The sequence below is a fragment of the Pseudochaenichthys georgianus genome, chromosome 3 (genome assembly GCF_902827115.2).
Source record: "Pseudochaenichthys georgianus chromosome 3, fPseGeo1.2, whole genome shotgun sequence".
NCBI classification, from domain to species: domain Eukaryota; kingdom Metazoa; phylum Chordata; class Actinopteri; order Perciformes; family Channichthyidae; genus Pseudochaenichthys; species Pseudochaenichthys georgianus.
The window spans coordinates 49,945,780-49,969,800 of record NC_047505.1 but is presented as its reverse complement, the minus strand read 5'-3'; the positions used below and the strand labels follow the sequence as shown (position 1 = coordinate 49,969,800).

Here is a 24,021-nt window from a genome sequence, read left to right as displayed (position 1 = left end):
TGGAAGACAATCCCAGGTTCCCTGTCCTCTTGACGTGAAAGCAAGTGAAGGACCACGATGTGGAAACAACCCGAGGACTCCTGACCTTGCATTTGGACTCTTCCCTTATCTATAAACCACAAATCGTTTTTTGTCACCTGATGCAAAAAATATATTCCACTCAGGAGTTTCTTGGTTTATGGTAACTGTATCTTTCTCCCCTTTCCTCTTTTGCATCTGTTCACAGGATCTTTCCCAAAGAGCACTTCAAGGAGAAGTATGCTGTGGATGAGGTGCAATACGTCTGTGATGTAAGTGTTTGTGTGTGGGACACTTTGACATGTTGACTGAAAGGCCACACAACCGCCCCAAATGGTAGACAACCGGCTAAAGCCAAACATTGTATTTAACTTTTGATATGTGACACGCGTGTGTGTGTGCGTGTGTGTGTGTGTGTGTGTGTGTGTGTGTGTGTGTGTGTGTGTGTGTGTGTGTGTGTGTGTGTGTCCGTTTTTTCTGTGCAGTAAATGAACCTCATGAATGCTCAGCAATGCTGTGTGTGTGTGTGTGTGTGTGTGTGTGTGTGTGTGTGTGTGTGTGTGTGTGTGTGTGTGTGTGTGTGTGTGTGTGTGTGTGTGTGTGTGTGTGTGTGTGTGTGTGTGTGTGTGTGTGTGTGTGTGTGTGTGTGTGTGTGTGTGTGTGTGTCTGTGGGTGTGTGTGTGGTGTGTGTGTGTGTGTGTGTGTGTGTGTGTGTGTGTGTGTCCGAACTTCCCGGTGAATATATCAGATAGTTGATTTTTACTGGTGCCTTTTTACAGTAGAGCGTTTTTACTGCCTACATGCTTCGCACTGAGGATGCACTTCATGATGTCAGAGGATGTGTACTGAGAAGATGTGGCCTCACACATGAGCGTTCAAACTAATCAAGAAACAAAACCCTCTGATGCTTTTATTCTGAATCCCGCAGCTCTTCATTCAGTCTATTTTTGAAACACGCGCTCCTCTTGAGACTGTCCATAATTGCGATGTGAAGACAATTTAATTCTATAATTGCCTGTGTTGAGAGGAATGTTTATGGGTGCTGGCAGCAGATTCCCAGATGAGCCTGAAGTCGGAGGCTTGACAGCTCCGCAGCTATTTTGGAGACGTGCATGTTGACGAATCAAAATATTATAATGAGACTATAAATAACATCTTTTACTGGCAACGAATCAGACGTCTATTTAATGTTACCCTTTCTTACTGACTGCGACGCATCCTGCTGACGATACTCCAGGTATTTTTTACATCTCGGCAGGCACCTTCCTGAGGTGTTGGATTTCTTTATTAGTCAACACGCTCATTATCACTTCAACAAACAGACACTTCTCCCATGAAGCAGTGACAGCTCAACACTGCAGTATATTTATAGAAAAACATATCGTATCACATCGGCCTCTGCATTTCTTTAACTAATGCTGGCAGATAAGTTAAAGGTAGGTAAGAATGGAGAAACCAGCTCGCGCTAGAATTTGAAAATACACGACCGGAGAAAATCTGCCACTTCCTTACAGAGCCCCTCCTCCAACACACACGAACGCGCACATGACCAATGAGGGCACGAGATAAGTGTGTGCCCCGATGGAAGGCTGACAGGCAGGTAGGCCATCCAGTTACTTTAGCCGGGCCGGCTCAGATGATTGGTCGTGCTTTTTACAGCGCCACGGCTTCCACTGATGATATTTCTGTATGGATTTGTTGTCAAAGCACTTAAAGGTGGGGTAGGTACGTTTGAGAAACCGGCTCGAGATACACTTTTTGTTATATTCCATGGAATGCTCTTAACATCCCGATAGCAATGAATATCTGAAGTGCTTTGACAAAAAATCCATACAAAAATGTCATCTGTGGAAGCCGTGGCGCTGTAAAAAGCTCGACCTTTCATCTGAGCCGGCTAAAGTAACTGGATGGCCTACCTGCCTGTCAGCCTTCCATCGGGGCACACACTTATCTCGTGCCCTCATTGGTCATGTGCGCGTTCCTGTGTGTTGGGGGAGGGGCTCTGTGAGGAAGTGGCAGATTTTCTCCGGCCGTGTATTTTTAAATTCTAGCGATCTCGAGCCGGTTTCTCAAACTTACCTACCCCACCTTTAAGAAGCCTGATATTAAAAAAATGAAAAACACAATAATACTGATATACTACGACCTGCCTTTATGATGATGTTCTCTGTCTCTTCACAACATTAGCTTTCCCTGTCCGATATAAAAACAGATAGAAATAGCGGAGAGCTTCTGTGAGTTAAAATACAATTTAAGAATAACTTTCTGAATTCAAAAATGTTTTGTGTGTTAATGCTGCCTGCAAAAAGCATCTTAAACTCAACCATGTTTCTTGTTCTAAACCAGGTCATGAATATTTGAGCAGTTTTCAATTTCTCAAACAACAAGGTGTGTTTTTCTGCAAACATGTCTCCTTTTACCTGATAGAGCGAGGCAGTGTGTGGAGGACATGTCAATGATTGTTTAAGTATTTTGATGGCGGTCACCTTCATGATTTTGCATTTTTTGATCTGGATCTGTGACTGTGTCGTAAGATAATTCAAAGTATGTGCTATGAGTCACTTTGTCTTCTCAAAACCTTCTTGTTAGGCTGCGAGTAAGCTCTTTAAAAATAAAACAAGGTGTCCACTTGGTTTTTGTTAGATTTTCAGTAAAAGTCCTCAATCCTGCAATCTTTTAGGTTTTCCTGTTCGTAAACAGCTTGAGTAAAAATACTTAAAAAGATCTAAGTAATGCATGAAATACGAATAAAAGTCATACCAATAATTGTAAATACAACCTCAATATAAGTTGAATTAGTCTAATTGAATATATAAAGTGTCTGTAATGAGATTTTTTTTTTTTTTAACTAACAATGATGTCTTCTCCGGGCTTTTTCGCATCAACACGTTTATTTCTCACAGTTTCAGTTTGAGAGATGTCTTTCTTTCCGCAGTGAATCTTTTAGGAAGTCAGTTTTAGTGGCATTAATAATAAGAATGCTTAAATATCACCACGGAGCCTGGAATCTGTTATCTGACATTCAGCTGTTAGCGCTGCGCAGTCTGACCTTTACTCTGCAGACGCGCTTTTATTCCTGCTGAGACTTTAATGAACCTCTGTCTGCAGATTGTTGATGTCCTGACCAACCTGAGACCTGCGCTGCTCCTCACTCTGGTACGTTGTTGTGCACTCGTTACTACAGGTTCACAGGAAGTTACAACGTGTCATTTAAAGGTCACCTAAATCCACTTGTTCCTGTCTCTTCTACATCAACATGTGTCCTCTCTTCTTCATGTCTCTTCTACATCAACATGTGTCCCCTCTTCTTCATGTCTCTTCTACATCAACATGTGTCCCCTCTGTGGAAAGAGACTCTGAAAGTTTCAGGAACAAAGATTCTCTCTCTTTTTGATCCATTTCTATAAAAACCTGTCTGAAAATGAGCTGATCAGATTTTGGCCACTTTATGATGTCATAACGATGTGTTGTCTTGTGTAACCATTAGCCAATCAGCAACAAGGTAACCCCCCCCACCTTATCACCTGAATCTCCTCCTAGAGCACCTTTGAGTTCTTTTTAACCAAATCTCTCTCAGAGGGGCGTGGGGAGGGGCTCCTTGTTTTCATCTAGTGCAGTGTTTCACAAACTTTTTCATACCAAGGACCACTTAACCAATAAAAAAACACTCGCGGACCACCTAACTCCACAAATATCCTGTGGAGAAATGTCGTTGTTTTTTTGTCGAGGGAACCAGCAGCTTACTTCCGGGTAAATACGTCATCCCTGCACCACTCTATTAGCTGGCGCTCCAACACATTGTACGTGATAGGCTAAGGGGCGGGACATCTCTAATCGGTTGACCAATCACAACAGAGCCGGCCATCTAACCAATCGAAGCAAACTGAGCTCTGGTTTCAGACAGAGGGTGAAAAGAGGTGCTGCAGCACAGACAGTATGAGAACAGTAAAGAGCTTTTTGAACATTAAAGCATGGAGACATGTAGAGACACTACATACTGATATACACCTGAACATCAGCAGGAGAGGACTCTTTAAAGTAGAGACACTACATACTGATATACACCTGAACATCAGCAGGAGAGGACTCTTTAAAGTAGAGACACTACATACTGATATACACCTGAACATCAGCAGGAGAGGACTCTTTCAAGTAGAGACACTACATACTGATTACACCTGAACATCAGCTGGAGAGGACTCTTTAAAGTAGAGACACTACATACTGATATACACCTGAACATCAGCAGGAGAGGACTCTTTAAAGAAGAGACACTACATACTGATATACACCTGAACATCAGCTGGAGAGGACTCTTTAAAGTAGAGACACTACATACTGATATACACCTGAACATCAGCAGGAGAGGACTCTTTAAAGTAGAGACACTACATACTGATATACACCTGAACATCAGCAGGAGAGGACTCTTTAAAGTAGAGACACTACACACTGATATACACCTGAACATCAGCAGGAGAGGACTCTTTAAAGTAGAGACACTACATACTGATATATACCTGAACATCAGCAGGAGATGATTCTTTAAAGTAGAAACACTACATACTGATATACACCTGAACATCAGCTGGAGAGGACTCTTTAAAGTAGAGACACTACATACTGATATACACCTGAACATCAGCTGGAGAGGACTCTTTAAAGTAGAGACACTACATACTGATATACACCTGAACATCAGCAGGAGAGGACTCTTTAACGTAGAGACACTACACACTGATATACACCTGAACATCAGCAGGAGAGGACTCTTTAAAGTAGAGACACTACATACTGATATATACCTGAACATCAGCAGGAGATGACTCTTTAAAGTAGAGACACTACATACTGATATACACCTGAACATCAGCTGGAGAGGACTCTTTAAAGTAGAGACACTACATACTGATATACACCTGAACATCAGCTGGAGAGGACTCTTTAAAGTAGAGACACTACATACTGATATACACCTGAACATCAGCAGGAGAGGACTCTTTAAAGTAGAGACACTACATACTGATATACACCTGAACATCAGCAGGAGAGGACTCTTTAAGGTAGAGACACTACATACTGATATACACCTGAACATCAGCAGGAGAGGACTCTTTAAAGTAGAGACACTACATACTGATATACACCTGAACATCAGCAGGAGAGGACTCTTTAAAGTAGAGACACTACATACTGATATACACCTGAACATCAGCAGGAGAGGACTCTTTAAAGTAGAGACACTACATACTGATATACACCTGAACATCAGCAGGAGAGCACTCTTTAAAGTAGAGACACTACATACTGATATACACCTGAACATCAGCAGGAGAGGACTCTTTAAAGTAGAGGCACTACACACTGATATACACCTGAACATCAGCAGAAGAGGACTCTTTAAAGTAGAGACACTACATACTGATATACACCTGAACATCAGCAGCAGGAGAGGACCCTTTAAAGTAGAGGCACTACATACTGATATACACCTGAACATCAGCAGGAGAGGACTCTTTAAAGTAGAGGCACTACATACTGATATACACCTGAACATCAGCAGGAGAGGACTCTTTAAAGTAGAGGCACTACAAACTGATATACACCTGAACATCAGCAGGAGAGGACTCTTTAAAGTAGAGACACTACATACTGATATACACCTGAGCATCAGCAGGAGAGGACTCTTTAAAGTAGAGACACTACATACTGATATACACCTGAACATCAGCAGGAGAGGACTCTTTAAAGTAGAGACACTACATACTGATATACACCTGAACATCAGCAGGAGAGGACTCTTTAAAGTAGAGACACTACATACTGATGTACACCTGAACATCAGCAGGAGAGGACTCTTTAAAGTAGAGACACTACATACTGATATACACCTGAATATCAGCAGGAGATGACTCTTTAAAGTAGAGACACTACATACTGATATACACCTGAACATCAGCAGGAGAGGACTCTTTAAAGTAGAGACACTACATACTGATATACACCTGAACATCAGCAGGAGAGGACTCTTTAAAGTAGAGACACTACATACTGATATACACCTGAACATCAGCAGGAGAGGACTCTTTAAAGTAGAGACACTACATACTGATGTACACCTGAACATCAGCAGGAGAGGACTCTTTAAAGTAGAGACACTACATACTGATATACACCTAAACATCAGCAGGAGAGGACTCTTTAAAGTAGAGACACTACATACTGATATACACCTGAACATCAGCAGGAGAGGACTCTTTAAAGTAGAGACACTACATACTGATATACACCTGAACATCAGCAGGAGAGGACTCTTTAAAGTAGAGACACTACATACTGATATACACCTGAACATCAGCAGGAGAGGACTCTTTAAAGTAGAGACACTACATACTGATATGAACCTGAACATCAGCAGGAGAGGACTCTTTAAAGTAGAGACACTACATACTGATATACACCTGAATATCAGCAGGAGAGGACTCTTTAAAGTAGAGACACTACATACTGATATACACCTGAATATCAGCAGGAGAGGACTCTTTAAAGTAGAGACACTACATACTGATATGAACCTGAACATCAGCAGGAGAGGACTCTTTAAAGTAGAGACACTACATACTGATATATACCTGAACATCAGCAGGAGATGATTCTTTAAAGTAGAAACACTACATACTGATATACACCTGAACATCAGCTGGAGAGGACTCTTTAAAGTAGAGACACTACATACTGATATACACCTGAACATCAGCTGGAGAGGACTCTTTAAAGTAGAGACACTACATACTGATATACACCTGAACATCAGCAGGAGAGGACTCTTTAACGTAGAGACACTACACACTGATATACACCTGAACATCAGCAGGAGAGGACTCTTTAAAGTAGAGACACTACATACTGATATATACCTGAACATCAGCAGGAGATGACTCTTTAAAGTAGAGACACTACATACTGATATACACCTGAACATCAGCTGGAGAGGACTCTTTAAAGTAGAGACACTACATACTGATATACACCTGAACATCAGCTGGAGAGGACTCTTTAAAGTAGAGACACTACATACTGATATACACCTGAACATCAGCAGGAGAGGACTCTTTAAAGTAGAGACACTACATACTGATATACACCTGAACATCAGCAGGAGAGGACTCTTTAAGGTAGAGACACTACATACTGATATACACCTGAACATCAGCAGGAGAGGACTCTTTAAAGTAGAGACACTACATACTGATATACACCTGAACATCAGCAGGAGAGGACTCTTTAAAGTAGAGACACTACATACTGATATACACCTGAACATCAGCAGGAGAGGACTCTTTAAAGTAGAGACACTACATACTGATATACACCTGAACATCAGCAGGAGAGCACTCTTTAAAGTAGAGACACTACATACTGATATACACCTGAACATCAGCAGGAGAGGACTCTTTAAAGTAGAGGCACTACACACTGATATACACCTGAACATCAGCAGAAGAGGACTCTTTAAAGTAGAGACACTACATACTGATATACACCTGAACATCAGCAGCAGGAGAGGACCCTTTAAAGTAGAGGCACTACATACTGATATACACCTGAACATCAGCAGGAGAGGACTCTTTAAAGTAGAGGCACTACATACTGATATACACCTGAACATCAGCAGGAGAGGACTCTTTAAAGTAGAGGCACTACAAACTGATATACACCTGAACATCAGCAGGAGAGGACTCTTTAAAGTAGAGACACTACATACTGATATACACCTGAGCATCAGCAGGAGAGGACTCTTTAAAGTAGAGACACTACATACTGATATACACCTGAACATCAGCAGGAGAGGACTCTTTAAAGTAGAGACACTACATACTGATATACACCTGAACATCAGCAGGAGAGGACTCTTTAAAGTAGAGACACTACATACTGATGTACACCTGAACATCAGCAGGAGAGGACTCTTTAAAGTAGAGACACTACATACTGATATACACCTGAATATCAGCAGGAGATGACTCTTTAAAGTAGAGACACTACATACTGATATACACCTGAACATCAGCAGGAGAGGACTCTTTAAAGTAGAGACACTACATACTGATATACACCTGAACATCAGCAGGAGAGGACTCTTTAAAGTAGAGACACTACATACTGATATACACCTGAACATCAGCAGGAGAGGACTCTTTAAAGTAGAGACACTACATACTGATGTACACCTGAACATCAGCAGGAGAGGACTCTTTAAAGTAGAGACACTACATACTGATATACACCTAAACATCAGCAGGAGAGGACTCTTTAAAGTAGAGACACTACATACTGATATACACCTGAACATCAGCAGGAGAGGACTCTTTAAAGTAGAGACACTACATACTGATATACACCTGAACATCAGCAGGAGAGGACTCTTTAAAGTAGAGACACTACATACTGATATACACCTGAACATCAGCAGGAGAGGACTCTTTAAAGTAGAGACACTACATACTGATATGAACCTGAACATCAGCAGGAGAGGACTCTTTAAAGTAGAGACACTACATACTGATATACACCTGAATATCAGCAGGAGAGGACTCTTTAAAGTAGAGACACTACATACTGATATACACCTGAATATCAGCAGGAGAGGACTCTTTAAAGTAGAGACACTACATACTGATATGAACCTGAACATCAGCAGGAGAGGACTCTTTAAAGTAGAGACACTACATACTGATATACACCTGAATATCAGCAGGAGAGGACTCTTTAAAGTAGAGACACTACATACTGATATACAGCTGAACATCAGCAGGAGAGGACTCTTTGAAGTAGAGACACTACATACTGATATACACCTGAGCATCAGCAGGAGAGGACTCTTTAAAGTAGAGACACTGAATACTGATATACACCTGAGCATCAGCAGGAGAGGACTCTTTAAACATCATATGACTGATCACATGGTAAATTGTTCAGATATGCTGTGGGAGTATTTTACTTTTGGGATGGTACTTAGTTAAAAGCTCCAGTTAGATTGTACCTCTCTTCCTGATGATAACTGCCACCTCACTCAACATCATCAATTTTGCATTCTCACTATTTGAAAACCTCTGGAACAGATATATATATATATATATATATATATATATATAAACCAGTTGAATATGTTGTATTTATATTTGAATCCTCACTTGTTTGTGTTATTGTTTCCACGCAGCGAGGTCAGAACACCGACAGCGGCAGCATCTGCCGTGAAGCCTCCTTTGAAGGAATCAGTGGGTAAGTTTAATTGGCGCCACTTGCATTTACATAATGAGTCTTAGTTTTGGGAGGTTGTTGTTTTCTTTTATAGCCAAGGATGCAGCAAGCTCATGCATACTGATTCATGCTGATTTAACCTAATTCTAAATATAATTTAACTAAGCAAACAGTTTTGCTCTCGCTTGTTAGTTATCAGTTAATGACCCGTTTTTATTTGCTCTGGTTTGTTTTCTTCTTTTAGTTTTCACTTCGTCCATGACACTGTTTTCGCTTTGAAAAGTATTCTTATTTCAAAGCAACTATATCATTAACATGCATCGCTTTACATTGCATTCAATTTGCAAGTGTATACATATCTTAGAGGTGATGGTGAGGAGGCGAGTAGTGTACATGATATTGAAAGAAAAGCAACCGGCTGTTAATTAACTTAACTAAAAATGATATTAAATAATTATACGTATATAGTATTGGTGAAGTGTGGTGATGTTTTGAATGCATGAGTTCTGACAAATAGGAAGTGAGGGCGTCTAATAAAGAGAATCCATCAGGAGAACATGACAAGCGAGCAGCAGCGACGTGGAAGTAGCAGCTGCAGCAAAGCATGGAGAGAGATCTGGCAGGTTCAATAGAGCGGCTTATTAAGAGTCTGTTTGGTTGGTTGTCGAGTGGCAAGGGGCGTTATCTATGAAGGCAGCAAGTGCTCCAGTTGACTGCTTGAACTAGCTCGCAGGCCTCGCCCCATATATGTTCAGAGCTTGTGTGCATTGTTCAAATAAATACTTCTTACTCAACTCATCAATTATTTCTAAAGCCAAGCACATCTATCTCAGATTTACACATCAACAAACATGACTGACAGAGCGGAAAGATAAATGCAATTACAGGAATATAATAACATGTACAAAAACGAATGAAAGTGAGTAAAATAAAATGAAATAAAAATAAATATGAATTTCCTCTTGTTTTTTTCCATCAGCTTCCAAGTGAACAACACTCTGTTGCACCCGGTCATTGTGGAATGGTGAGTAATTAAAACGTGTTTTATAATCATCTTCAGAGAGTCCTTTTGTTCTCACTTTAGTTTGTATTATATAAAAACATTACAACAACAGCTGTGCACGTACAGAATAACCCAAACTAAATAAACAATGCAACACAGCTATACTGTTACGACCGGCTCGCAGGCCACGACGAAAACAGATGGAGACGTACCAGGGTTTCCGAAAAAGTAACGGCACATTTATTGTGGCAACTGAAAAAGCGACACTGCACTGGGTTCTGCGAACAATCTCTGAACGTGAAATGAGAGGCTGGGCGAGGGGAAGGGGTCCCGGAGAGAGTCGCGAAGCCCCCGTGACTCCGGGCAGCTGGGCTTAAGTAGAGCCTGGGGCGCCGGCCAGGTGTCCCCAGTTAAGCTGATTGGCCTCCTCAGCTCCACCCCCATCACAGGACCTGCAACACACACACACACACACACACACACACACACACACACACACACACACACACACACACAGTTTTTAGATGATATGACTTTCCTCCACGATCTCTATCCACTGTATCAACGTTATTATTACAAGATATAAAATTGCCCAGATAGAGTGCCATGTAGTCCAAGCTTCTTTCACCGAGGGCCACATATAGAGAACTATTCGAAGGGCCCTCACTCGAGGTATATCGCCTCGTAAGTTCAGTTATAAGTTGGACAAATCAATCCAATGGGTAGATTATTCTTGAGACTTGAAAATACTGTGAGAAAAACCGCATCACAGTTCTCCACGGGGTTTCATGTACTTTGTCAGCAGCTCGTTCCTTAAAACAGAAGCTTCAGATTGCTGCTCATAAGAGGAAATGTGAAGGGTGTGTTTCAAGCTTGTTACGTAAATAAGTCGTTGGGCTTTTTTATTATCAACTTAGATTTGTTAGAACATGTTTTCAACTTTAATTGACTGAATTTATTTGACAAGTGGGCTTATCAACGCATGCATACTACTGTGTAATATCTTTGAACATATATATGTAAGAAGTACAACATAAGAGCAGCAGAAGTTTATTATACTTCCTAGTCATTATACTTTTTTAATTTGCTGAGGGCCGATTCAAAATGGTCCGCAGGCCGTAGTTTGGACACCCCTGCTGCCGTGCAGGAACCTCATATCTCAGTATCTTTCGCAAAACCTTGTGTCCCGGTTCCCAGAACTGAATTGGCATTTCCAAAATATGTGTGCAGCTCTCAGCTCTCCTTTAACCACCCAGACACTTGTTGCTCATGAACTCTGGGTAATGTCAGCGGCACGGTCAGGTGATTTTCTTCTCTGGTCGTGTGTGTATCCTCGCAGAGAGAGTCTGCACAGATGTAATGGACTCCGTGCCTCTCCCCGTGTCCTCGGCATTAGAGTGTGCACCCTCCAGATGAATTGACATTTTGTGAAATAAGAAGGAATGCTTTGCAGGCACACCTCCCGTGAACCTCTCGGCCCACATGGCTCTCCTTATAATGGGCTTTTTTAAACTTCCATTAGTGTTGCTTTGGTTACCACCGCCTTGTGTTATCTATTCACTTATATTATTGGTAAACTCCCGTAATACACTCCTGTATCAAACGACTGCTTTAAGAAACACACACAATGAGATCTACAAATTACTTGTTTTATAAAATAATGTATTGATACATTTATGATACGATACAAAGCAATATGTTACAATACAGTGCGATTAAGTACAATACAGTCAGATACCATACAGTCCAATACAATTCAGCACGATGCAATACGATACAGTACAGAACAATTCAGTACGACACATTACAAATACACAACAATACGATAGGATAAAGTACGATACAGTTTGATACAGTATGATACAGTACAATACGATAGGATAGGACACGGTACGATACAGTTTGATACAGTACAGTACAATACGATATAATACGTTACGGTCAGATATGATCAGGTAAGATAAAGTACAGTGCGATACAGTGCATTACAATATAACACGTTACGGTAAGATATTATACGGTACTTTAAAGTACGATGCAATGCGATGCAGTACGATATAATAAGTTACGGTAAGATATAATACAGTTCGATACAGTGCGATATGAGTAATATGTATTTCCACATGTATATTTCCACATTTTATTTCTACTTCAGAAATATTCTGGATTGTTTATTTCTAGTGTCTTAATCTATCGGTCTCTCTGTCCGTCCGTCCGTCCGTCTGTCTATCTATCTATCTATCTATCTATCTGTCCGTCCGTCTGTCTGTCTGTCTGTCTGTCTGTCTGTCTGTCTGTCTGTCTGTCTGTCTATCTATCTGTCCGTCCATCTATCTATCTATCTATCTGTCCGTCTATCTATCTATCTATCTATCTATCTATCTATCTGTCTCTCTGTCCGTCCATCTGTCTGTCTGTCTGTCCGTCCGTCTGTCTATCTATCTATCTATCTGTCCGTCCGTCTATCTATCTATCTATCTATCTATCTATCCGTCCGTCTATCTATCTATCTGTCTCTCTGTCCGTCCGTCTGTCTGTCTGTCTGTCTGTCTGTCTGTCTGTCCGTCTGTCTATCTATCTATCTATCTATCTATCTGTCTCTCTGTCTATCTATCTATCTATCTATCTATCTGTCTCTCTGTCCGTCCGTCTGTCTGTCTGTCTGTCTGTCTGTCCGTCTATCTATCTATCTATCTATCTATCTATCTATCTAGCACGATACGATGGGATATGATACAGCACGATTACGTTGCACTTAAAGCTGAGAGAAGGTTTAATTTACAAAAGGAGGGCTCTGCAGAACCCACCAGGGAACCACTGCTTCGGTGCCATGTAACAGTTGAATGCCGTGAGTGTGTGTCGGTGGTCTACGGGTCAGACTGAAAGAGCCTCTCTCTCACTTCCTGTTTGTGTCCTCAGCCGTCTCACTAAGACTGACATGGAGCTGGAGGTGCTGCGATACACCAACAAGATCTCCAGCGAAGCCCATAAAATGGTAAGATAGACGAGGGTGCTCAAATCGAAATGTTTGAATCTGAAAAGAAAGAAAAAGAAACGTCCAGAGCATGAAATGAAACGGCCAGAGTGTTGAAAGGCTTATTGAGTTCACCACGTGCCCAAAGAAATCAAGATGTCAGCGCCTTCAAGGCTATACACACTTTCAAATGTTATCGATTCTAACTTCTCGGAGGCCGGCGGCTGCACAGAGATAGCCTTCGACCAATAAGCTGCAACATTAAAGCCATATTTTACCACGGCAGAGCATTTACCTCTAACACCATGAATAACTTCTTCGGGGGGACGGAGCCGTTAAACTCTGAGTGTTATCTGTCCTCTGAAGTCACTCGGAGAAAAGTGTTTCTGCCAAAAGACCCGTTTTCCGGCAGACTTGCAGGTCCAATGTTCCCCGTCGGGTCGAAGGGGGAACAGAACATGTTTATCGAGGCTCTCTCTCTGACCTTTGAACTCTTTATATCTGCTTTGAGTAAACCCTGCAGACTCCGCTTCAGGCAATAATCCACACTTTGTTCAGCTCGTGTTGGAAATGAGACGGAGGAGAAAGAACTCACTAGAAACATGTAGTAACCTGCTAGTACTCAATAACGATGGATATTAAAGTGTTGTATGTGTTCATTTGTAATACGAAGTATAAAAATAAATGGTACAAAGTCAGATTTTAACATAATATAAGACGAATAGACGACTAAAAGAAACATTAGGAATATGAAGAAAACTAAGAGAAAGAGGACATTTCAGTTTCGTTATTGCAGAATCAACATTTTTCATGCATATCGGTAAATATTGACACCGACAATGTACACGGAGGAAATTAAGGAACTTTTTAAAATGGATGCTCCTGATAGCGAGTTGTGAATCAAAGCCTTCTTCCTCGACCTTTCCATGTGTTACGTGCCACGTCAGTCAGGAGCGCTAAGGTTTTCAGTCACACACGCAATCCTGTCTTTGTGCATACGGGCAGCTTTGAGAGGAATTTCCAGAGTCAGTAACATATTAATTCTGATTCACATGTACTCTGACTTTCACCTGCAGATCATGAAGCATGTGAAACCTGGAATGAAGGAGTATGAGATGGAGAGGTAAGGGGTGCATGTGGTCCAAGAAGAGATACAGGCCCATTTCTCTCTACGCTTTAATATCTAAAGTACATGTCGGGATTTAATCGGCCCTTTACTATCAAAAGTAATGTGACTTTTTGTCAGTTGCAGCCCTAAATATGTCGTATTCTAAACATCAATGTACCGCAGTATAAAAAAAGCTGGTAAAATACAGATAACTTATTCGGGCAGTAGGGATAACTTGTTTCTCATCGAATTGTGAAGCATCTTGAAATGACGTTGTTTTTAAAGTGTGCTATACAAATAACATTTATTATTCAATATATCCTCATAGGTTACAAGGCATTTAACTCATTAGTGTCAAAAAGACGGCCTTAATTGGTTTTAAAATGTGTTGAATTGATCTTTCAAATGTCTTAAAAATTAAAAGTCGTTCAACTTTGTGTTGAAATCATTTATTTTTTAATAAAATGGACTTCTTTATGTGTCGCAGCTTGTTCCAGCACTACTGCTACACCAAGGGAGGGATGCGTCACACCTCGTACACCTGCATCTGTGGAACGTAAGGAAATGTCACTTTCACTTAACCTGTTTTAGTTTCTAATTCAGCCTGAAATGATGCGTCTCCTCTCCAGCTATTTGTTTATGTAGTCCTGTGTCGAATGTCCTTTTCACAGGTTCTTACGGTCATTAGACACCTGGAAAAGTCATGGAAATTCAAAATGCTAATTCCAGGCCCTGGAAAAGTCATGGAAATGTAACGTAATGTAAAGTTGCATCAAATATAATTTATATTTTATCTAATTGCCGAAATAGTAATACTATAATGATAATAAATACTGTATCGTAATGAAACGTAAAATGGCATTTAACTGAGGTGTTTTGCTGGTGAGAGATTTTAGTGGCTTCAGCGCGTAGAAGCTAGTAAGCTATTGGATTTGTTTTAGAGGCACGACATGTTTCAGATGCAGACCTTATTTTCCTGTTCCATGTTAAAATAAACCATTTTCAGTGGTGCCGCTGAGAAAGAGTCATTTTTTTAGTCATGGAAAATTAGGTAAAAGTCATTGGTGAAAAAGTGTATGAACCCTGTTTTTAGTTTTAGTCATATTTAGTCACCTTCATCCTGTTTTTATTTAGTCAAGTTTTAGTCAACTAAAAGCATTTTAGTCTTATTTTAGTCAAAGAAAACTAATTATTTTAGTCTACTTTTTGTCAATGAAAACTGTTGACATGTAGTGTTTTTTAGCCATCAGATTAGATTGAACATTTCAGTCAAACTCGTCTAGCCAAAACCAATAATTTGTCATTTTATCTCTCATCAAAGATAGCGGAAAAGTAAGTGTCTGATTGGCTGCTGAAACATACCATCCACTTCCTGTCTGTTGCATGGTAACGGTCGCCTAGCAGCGACATTACAGATGAAGAATTTGGAGCTCATCGTTAGGCTTTGGCCTTTAGTGCTAAAGGCCGTGTGTAATGAGCACTTCCTGGGATCAGTGGTTCGCTAATGAAAGATATTTTCCAAATGAAGAGCTGAGAAATAAATATCCGATCGTCCCAGTTATTCTTAAAAGGTCACTGTGTTTTTTATAAAAGGTATAATCAAACCGATGAAAGTTGTAAAGGTTGTTGTTAATACTTTATTTCTGCTCTGCGGCTGTCACAATATCCAATTTCCTGATGACGTTATCTAAAAACAAATTAAAGAAAACAATTCATCTTAAATGTGCGTTTTATCTCTTTTTGGCAAATGAATAACACATTGACTTGATTGAAGGAGAGAAGACAAAGAGTTTTTAACCATAACTTTACAAACGAAAATGATTTAAGAGGCGCTCGGTTATTCACACGATATCATATTGTATTAGTAAAATGACCTAAATCAATACCGGTATATTGTGTCACCTCGAATTGCAAAATAATATTACATTTAAATGAGTTTCCAGGTAACTTTATATGAGTTGCATCTAAAATAATGACACCTTGTACTTTTCATACGTGTTTTTACTTCCTTATTGTGATATTTCTGATCAACAGGGGCAACAACTCGTCCGTCCTGCACTACGGCCACGCGGGAGCTCCCAACGAGAAGACTATCGTGGATGGAGACATGTGGTGAGCAGCGACTTTCAGCACTGTGTTTCTCAGATGCAATAACTGTCTTGAACTCGCTCGTAATTCACTCATATTTGGTAACACTTTAGATGAAGGTACACCTATTCACCATCAACTAGTTATCATGCATATTAGAGCCACACTACTAGCTTATTAGTAAACATATTCTGAGTTAGAAAATACTACATTTTAAGTTATTTTGACACAATTAACACTTGTAGTTTCATGTCTTGTTACATAAGAATATGTATGTAATATATGTGTTATGGGAGAATGACTATTCTTGTGGTACTACTGCCTTATTAGGCCCATATTGAGCAGAGCATATTAAGACCAAAACTCATGTACAACAACGTCCTTACTTGCAATAAATAAGCACTAATTAGAGGGTTATTGAGGAAAACTCTTAACTAATGGCCTGGTACTTGTAGAGGGTCGATGCAGGAATCCTGAAGTCACATGTAAGACCTTTTAAGACCCTTTCCATACATTTTAAGTAGTGCTGTCAACATTATCGCGTTAACGGCGGTAATTAATTTTTTGAATTAATTGCGTTAAAATATTTAACGCATTTAACGCATGTGCAGAATGGCCCGCCCCAGTGGCAGCGCCAGGGTATGGCTGGGGTAGGCTACACCCATACCAAGAAATGGCTTAGCCCCACCATGAAACATGATGTTAAAGTAAGCAAAATAAAGTCTGCCAACTCGCGCGGAGTAAATTGCACAGACAGCAGTTAGTAAGACTGATTTCAGTAGCCACGGTTTTGAAAACTTTTGTCACGTAGTGATTGTCTTCTCAATAGAACATCTTTGATAACGGCGTGGTGTTGTTGCAGGAAGTCCCGACGGAGAATACTCTTGCTGTAGTACAGGGCAGAGCAATATAATAGTAATAATATGGCTCTGGTACAGGGGTGCACATAACTGGTACGCAGGTTATGTGCGTAATCTGAAATGCGTACCGTCACTTGTGTCACAAAGCGCATTTGCGTACCGACGTACTTGTGAAGCTTTTCCAGAAGGCGGTTAGATCACCGGACGACAGAGTCGGTCTCCGTGTGCACAGACAGGCTGCTGTTAACGTCGGTCTGTACAACGGAACTGTGCCAAAACTACGCCAACCGGCTGCGGAGGGAGACTCCCCCCTTCACTGGAGAACTGCGCTAAAACAGCTGATCACAACGTTCACACTCTGTGGTCACGAAGTACTCCACTAGCCCCCCCCCCCCTCTGTCGACTTTCCTGAAGTACTCCCCTGTTGATAGAAATCAACACGTAATGAATTAAGACCCCATGGTTTGATGATTGATAGGTGTGTGGGCTGTCTTTCATTTTGACACGCAGAAAAATGTTATAATAAACATAGATACTGTGTGTTAAATGGATATATCCGCCTTCTTTCATTTATCTTTCCATTCCCACAACAATATACATAAATAAATGGCATATTTTGGACATAGTTCGAATGATGATTAATCATGATTAATTAATTTTTAAACTGTGATTAATCTGATTAAAAATTGTAATCGTTTGACAGCCCTAATTTTAAGACCTCATCGCCACTTGGAGTTCTAACCGGTTACCTTGGTGACACACTTTACCTCACATTGACTACTCATCGCCACTTTGAGTTCTAACCGGTTACCTTGGTGACACACTTTACCTCACATTGACTACTCATCGCCACTTGGAGTTCTAACCGGTTACCTTGGCGACACACTTTACCTCACATTGACTATACACAGTATTGATTGTCCTTCCTCCTTATCTTCCAACCATTTGGACGCAGACTTGCATTTCCCCATAACGATGTTGCTTAGCAACCGGCGTAAACGGACCTTCGCGCTATCAAGCAGTGAGCGTGCGATGTCCTGTTCAGATGACATCAAACCCAACGGGATGCCATAAATAAACTCCACAGAATCACACGACACACCTACGCCATGATTACATTCAGGCAGACTGTAGAACACAACCTCTTTGGACCATTTATATACTTATTGAAAACAAGCTACACAATGTAATACCTTGGAAGATGCCGTTTAATACTTTTTAATAGCCTTCATTTTCGCTAAATTGATTTATCAACTTTTAATACTTTTTAAGACCCCGCGGACACCCTGTTGTAGAATAAGGCATTTATAAGGGTTTATAATGCTAAATAAAGAGCCAATATACTGCTCGTATGCATGTTACTGAAAAGCTAGTTGATGGTTGATATGTGTACCTTAATATACAGTGTTACCAAATATTTTACTATATTTGTACTGATATATTACAGATGTGATCAGAAACAGGTTTATTACCAGGTAGGTTGACACGTACGAGGAATTTGACTTGATGTCATCGTGCATACATAAAAGTCAAACAAACATGTAAAAACACAGAGAGAACTATTTTTAGAAAACTATAGTAACATTAAAAAATATTACAAACAATAAAAAATATAGTGAAATATAACAGTATTTACATAAAAATAGAATGGAATAAAATCCGGCAGCAATAAAAAAAGAAAACCGATATTGTGTGCATTAATGTTATGCATAGAGTCAATGAGTCTATGCATAAGTGTTTATGAATAACTCTGATGTGTTGTCGCCCACAGCCTGTTTGATATGGGCGGAGAGTACTACTGCTACTCCTCGGACATCACCTGCTCCTTCCCGGCTAACGGCAGGTTCACCTCGGACCAGAGGAACGTCTACGAAGCCGTGCTCAAATCCTCCAGAGCCGTCATGGCCGCCATCAAACCAGGTCAGCATCTCTCAGTCACTATGGAGATTAACTGTGGAGAACACTTCACTGACGTAGGGGAAGACAAAGGGGACCTATCAAGCAAAATGCACTTTTTTATGTCTTTTATACATAAACATGTGTCCCCGGTGTGTCGGGGAACTAACGCAGCGTAAGAAAATAAAACCCTCTCTCTTTTCCTCCGTACCCAAATCTCTAAAAACGGGGAACAACGGAGCTGATCCAGATTTGTGTCCGATATGACGTAACATCTGAAATGTGGACCCACGGCCCAATCAGAAACGTTGCTATCAGAAACAATGCCCGACTGTTTTGGACGTAATATGGTCGGTGTTGACATTAGCATCGCTAGCACTCAGAGCTAACCTGTGCTGGAGAGTATGTGTGTGAAGAAGCAGGAAGTAGAAAGGAACTCACCTTGTGGTGTAACCGGCAAGAGAGAAAGCCTTTGAGCTCCATACTGTTTCAGAGAGAATCCTTGATAATCCATGATATGGCGTTTCATCACGGCAGTATCTGCCGGTAGAATCTCTCGCATAAGCTCCGCCCCTCTTTTTTATCAATTTTTGAAAGCTTTATACCCAAATCAGCACTTTAGAAACAGGAAGTGAAATAGAGGGATAGAGGCATGGCTAGAATGGGTGATCTGTTTGGTATTTTGAGCAAAACACTTCATAGACATGTTTGTATATATTTGTATATATCTGAGACCTGTGCTATTGCCTACAGATAGCATGATAGGTGCCCTTTAAAGTGTCATTAAATGGGCAACTTTAGTTTGGTTGAGTTTAGTTTTCTAATGATTTGTGTAGTTTAGTGAAGTTTATTAAAGGTTGGACTAGTTTAGTTTGGTTGAGTTGAGTTTAGTCTATTTAAGTTCAGTTCAGTTTGGTTTAGTGTACACATCAAACCCTACACTCAACACAAATGCCAAACATAAGACATACATTAGACAATAACATTAATAGGTAAACACTGATATTTATTTTCAAGATATTTCCCTACAATATATTTGCAAACAAATACCTCTTCATCTCTCTGTGCAAAGCCCACGTGCTAATCAAATGTAAACCTGGCCTTATGCCGACATTCTGAGAGTTAGAGTTCGGGTCTTGGACTCGTCTGTTCTTCACTAACGCTGTGTTTGTGCTGCAGGAGTGAAGTGGACCGAGATGCACCGCCTGGCGGACCGCGTCCACCTGGAGGAGCTGCTGCGTCTGGGGCTGCTGAGCGGCAGCGTGGACGCCATGATGGAGGTCCACATGGGGTCCGTCTTCATGCCCCACGGCCTGGGACACCTGCTGGGCATCGACGTGCACGATGTGGGGGGGTACCCTGAGGTGAGCAGACTTTAATTCTGTGATGGATGTGGTTCAGAATCAGAATGTATTTATTAACAGGTAGGTTGACACGTGCGAGGAATTTGACTTGGTGTCGTGGTGCATACATAAAAGTAAAACAAGAATTAAAAAAACACATAACTATTTTAAGAACACTATAATAACATTAAAAAAAATATATATATATATAGTAAAATAAAGTAAAGCAGTATTTACATTTAATGGAATAAAATATAAAATATGTGCTTGTTACGTCTATAAGTAATATATTTGAGGTATGAGAATCAACATATAGTCAGGTTGAAGGACCCTATTTAAATTACAGGAATAATAATAATTATTCAGACGTGCTTAGACGTGTTGAGATTGTGTGGGTATATTTAACACTTAGACAAGACCAAAAAAGTATAGGCGCGAGACCGTAAACCAAACAAGAGGACAGCAAATTAAAATGTCACAGCAGTTTTTAATATTTGAGGGTGCCGTGTTTTAAACTCCTCCTCCTATTATTATCGGTGCTTCCCATTTGATCTCTTCTATGTCTTGTAACTGTATTGTTTTTAACTGTTTGTAGATAAAGTGAATGAAACTGAATGCAATTGAACACAACAGACCCTTACTGTTGCAACAGTCTCCAGCCAGAAGAAGAAACCCACTGCTCTTTTGATGTGTCATCAATAATAGAGAGAGCCCGGTGCAGAAGTGAGACAAAAAGAGGCCGAACAGGTTCAGGGAGAGGGCAGGAGAGAGAGGGGGGAGAGAGGGGGGAGGGGGGGGACTGAAATGTTGTCTGAACTCTGAACACAGACGGCTTCAGGATGTGGTGGAAGATTCAGTCCAGCTGCTCTTCTGCGACCTGACAGCAGAAGACATTTAACCCACGTGGTCTCCAGGAGAAGTGTCAGTGTGTGAGGCAGGCGGCGCTGAATATACAGTAAATACAGTGATCAGTCTGTGGACAAAATATACTGTTGGCTCGTCTCAGTCTGATCTCCAGGAGATGTCTTAAAGATGAACATGATGCTCATTTTCAGGTTCCTATTTGTATGTTGTGCCTCTACTGTGACATGGGACAACTACCTCATACAACCCTACTGTCAGCAGTCCGAACAAACGCTTTCAATATGTTTGGGGAATCAGTTCTTCAACGTACTTGAAGACAGTGACATTTCTACGTACCATATTGGCTAGCGCTCCAACATATTGTACGTGATAGGCTAAGGGGCGGGACATCTCTAATCGGTGGACCAATCACAACAGAGCCGGCCAGCTAACCAATCAGAGCAGACTGGGCTCTGGTTTCAGACAGAGGGTGAAAAGAGGTGCTGCAGCACAGGCAGTATGAGAAGAATAAAGCTTTTTGAACATTAAAGCATGAAGACATGTAGAGACACTACATACTGATATACACCTGAACATCAGCAGGAGAGGACTCTTTAAAGTAGAGACACTGCATACTGATATACACCTGAACATCAGCAGGAGAGGACTCTTTAAAGTAGAGACACTACATACTGATATACACCTGAACATCAGCAGGAGAGGACTCTTTAAAGTAGAGACACTACATACTGATATACACCTGAACATCAGCAGGAGAGGACTCTTTAAAGTAGAGACACTACATACTGATATACACCTGAACATCAGCAGGAGAGGACTCTTTAAAGTAGAGACACTACATACTGATATACACCTGAATATCAGCAGGAGAGGACTCTTTAAAGTAGAGACACTACATACTGATATACACCTGCACATCAGCAGGAGAGGACTCTTTAAAGTAGAGACACTACATACTGATATACACCTGAACATCAGCAGGAGAGGACTCTTTAAAGTAGAGACACTACATACTGATATACACCTGCACATCAGCAGGAGATCACTCTTTAAAGTAGAGACACTACATACTGATATACACCTGCACATCAGCAGGAGAGGACTCTTTAAAGTAGAGACACTACATACTGATATACACCTGAACATCAGCAGGAGAGGACTCTTTAAAGTAGAGACACTACATACTGATATACACCTGAATATCAGCAGGAGAGGACTCTTTAAAGTAGAGACACTACATACTGATATACACCTGCACATCAGCAGGAGAGGACTCTTTAAAGTAGAGACACTACATACTGATATACACCTGCACATCAGCAGGAGAGGACTCTTTAAAGTAGAGACACTACATACTGATATACACCTGAACATCAGCAGGAGAGGACTCTTTAAAGTAGAGACACTACATACTGATATACACCTGAATATCAGCAGGAGAGGACTCTTTAAAGTAGAGACACTACATACTGATATACACCTGCACATCAGCAGGAGAGGACTCTTTAAAGTAGAGACACTACATACTGATATACACCTGCACATCAGCAGGAGAGGACTCTTTAAAGTAGAGACACTACATACTGATATACACCTGCACATGATCAGAATATGTCTCTTTTAGAGGCTAACGTGATTTATTGCAAAAGAACCGAACATATCAGTTCACAATGTCTTGAATAGTCCCAGTTCCTTGTTATTGACACTTTCCTAGACGTAAAACAATGGTTATAAAATGTTACTACTTTTCTATCTGCAGCTTGTGTTTTTTACGATGTTGGTCTTTCTCACAAATGAATTAGTGGTTCCAAATTACACAGTGGTGTATATGCTGAAGAAGATATGTGTGTACTCTGATGTTAGATCATTATATTCACGTGCATTCCTGTACTCTCCCAGGGGACGGAGCGTGTGAACGAGCCCGGGCTGAAGAGTCTCCGGATGGGCCGCCTGGTGCAGGAGAGGATGGTCCTCACGGTGGAGCCGGGCATCTACTTCATCAACCACCTGCTGGATCAGGCGCTAAGCAACCCGAAACAGAGCTGCTTCATCAACGGCGCCGTGCTGCAGCGCTTCAGGGGCTTCGGAGGGGTCAGTGCGCCGAAAAGACTTTTATATTGTGGTTGAAAAAAGATTCTCTCTCTTTGTGTCCTGATCCAGTTATATGAAAACAACCTGTTTGAAAATGAGCTGTCTCTTCTACATCAACATGTGTCTCCGCTTTTTCATGTCTCTTCTACATCAACATGTGTCCCCTCTTCTTTACGTCTCTTCTACATCAACATGTGTCCCCTCTTCTTCATGTCTCTTCTACATCAACATGTGTCCCCTCTTCTTCATGTCTCTTCTACATCAACATGTGTCTCCGCTTCTTCATGTCTCTTCTACATCAACATGTGTCCCCTCTTCTTCATGTCTCTTCTACATCAACATGTGTCCCCTCTTCTTCATGTCTCTTCTACATCAACATGTGTCCCCTCTTCTTCATGTCTCTTCTACATCAACATGTGTCTCCGCTTCTTCATGTCTCTTCTACATCAACATGTGTCCCCTCTTCTTCATGTCTCTTCTACATCAACATGTGTCCCCTCTTCTTCATGTCTCTT

The 24,021-nt window shown here is 40.9% G+C and overlaps 1 protein-coding gene across 1 annotated transcript in view; it reads left to right on the top strand.

The window, feature by feature from the left end:
• pepd (peptidase D) overlaps positions 1-24,021 on the top strand; it is a 35,423-nt gene that overhangs the window by 9,583 nt on the left and 1,819 nt on the right. The window contains 11 exon segments of the mRNA XM_034077454.2: positions 227-290; positions 3,127-3,174; positions 9,239-9,300; positions 10,259-10,303; positions 13,202-13,277; positions 14,333-14,379; positions 14,852-14,920; positions 16,399-16,476; positions 19,084-19,232; positions 20,388-20,572; positions 23,315-23,506. Coding sequence (XP_033933345.1) covers positions 227-290; positions 3,127-3,174; positions 9,239-9,300; positions 10,259-10,303; positions 13,202-13,277; positions 14,333-14,379; positions 14,852-14,920; positions 16,399-16,476; positions 19,084-19,232; positions 20,388-20,572; positions 23,315-23,506 — 1,015 coding nt within the window.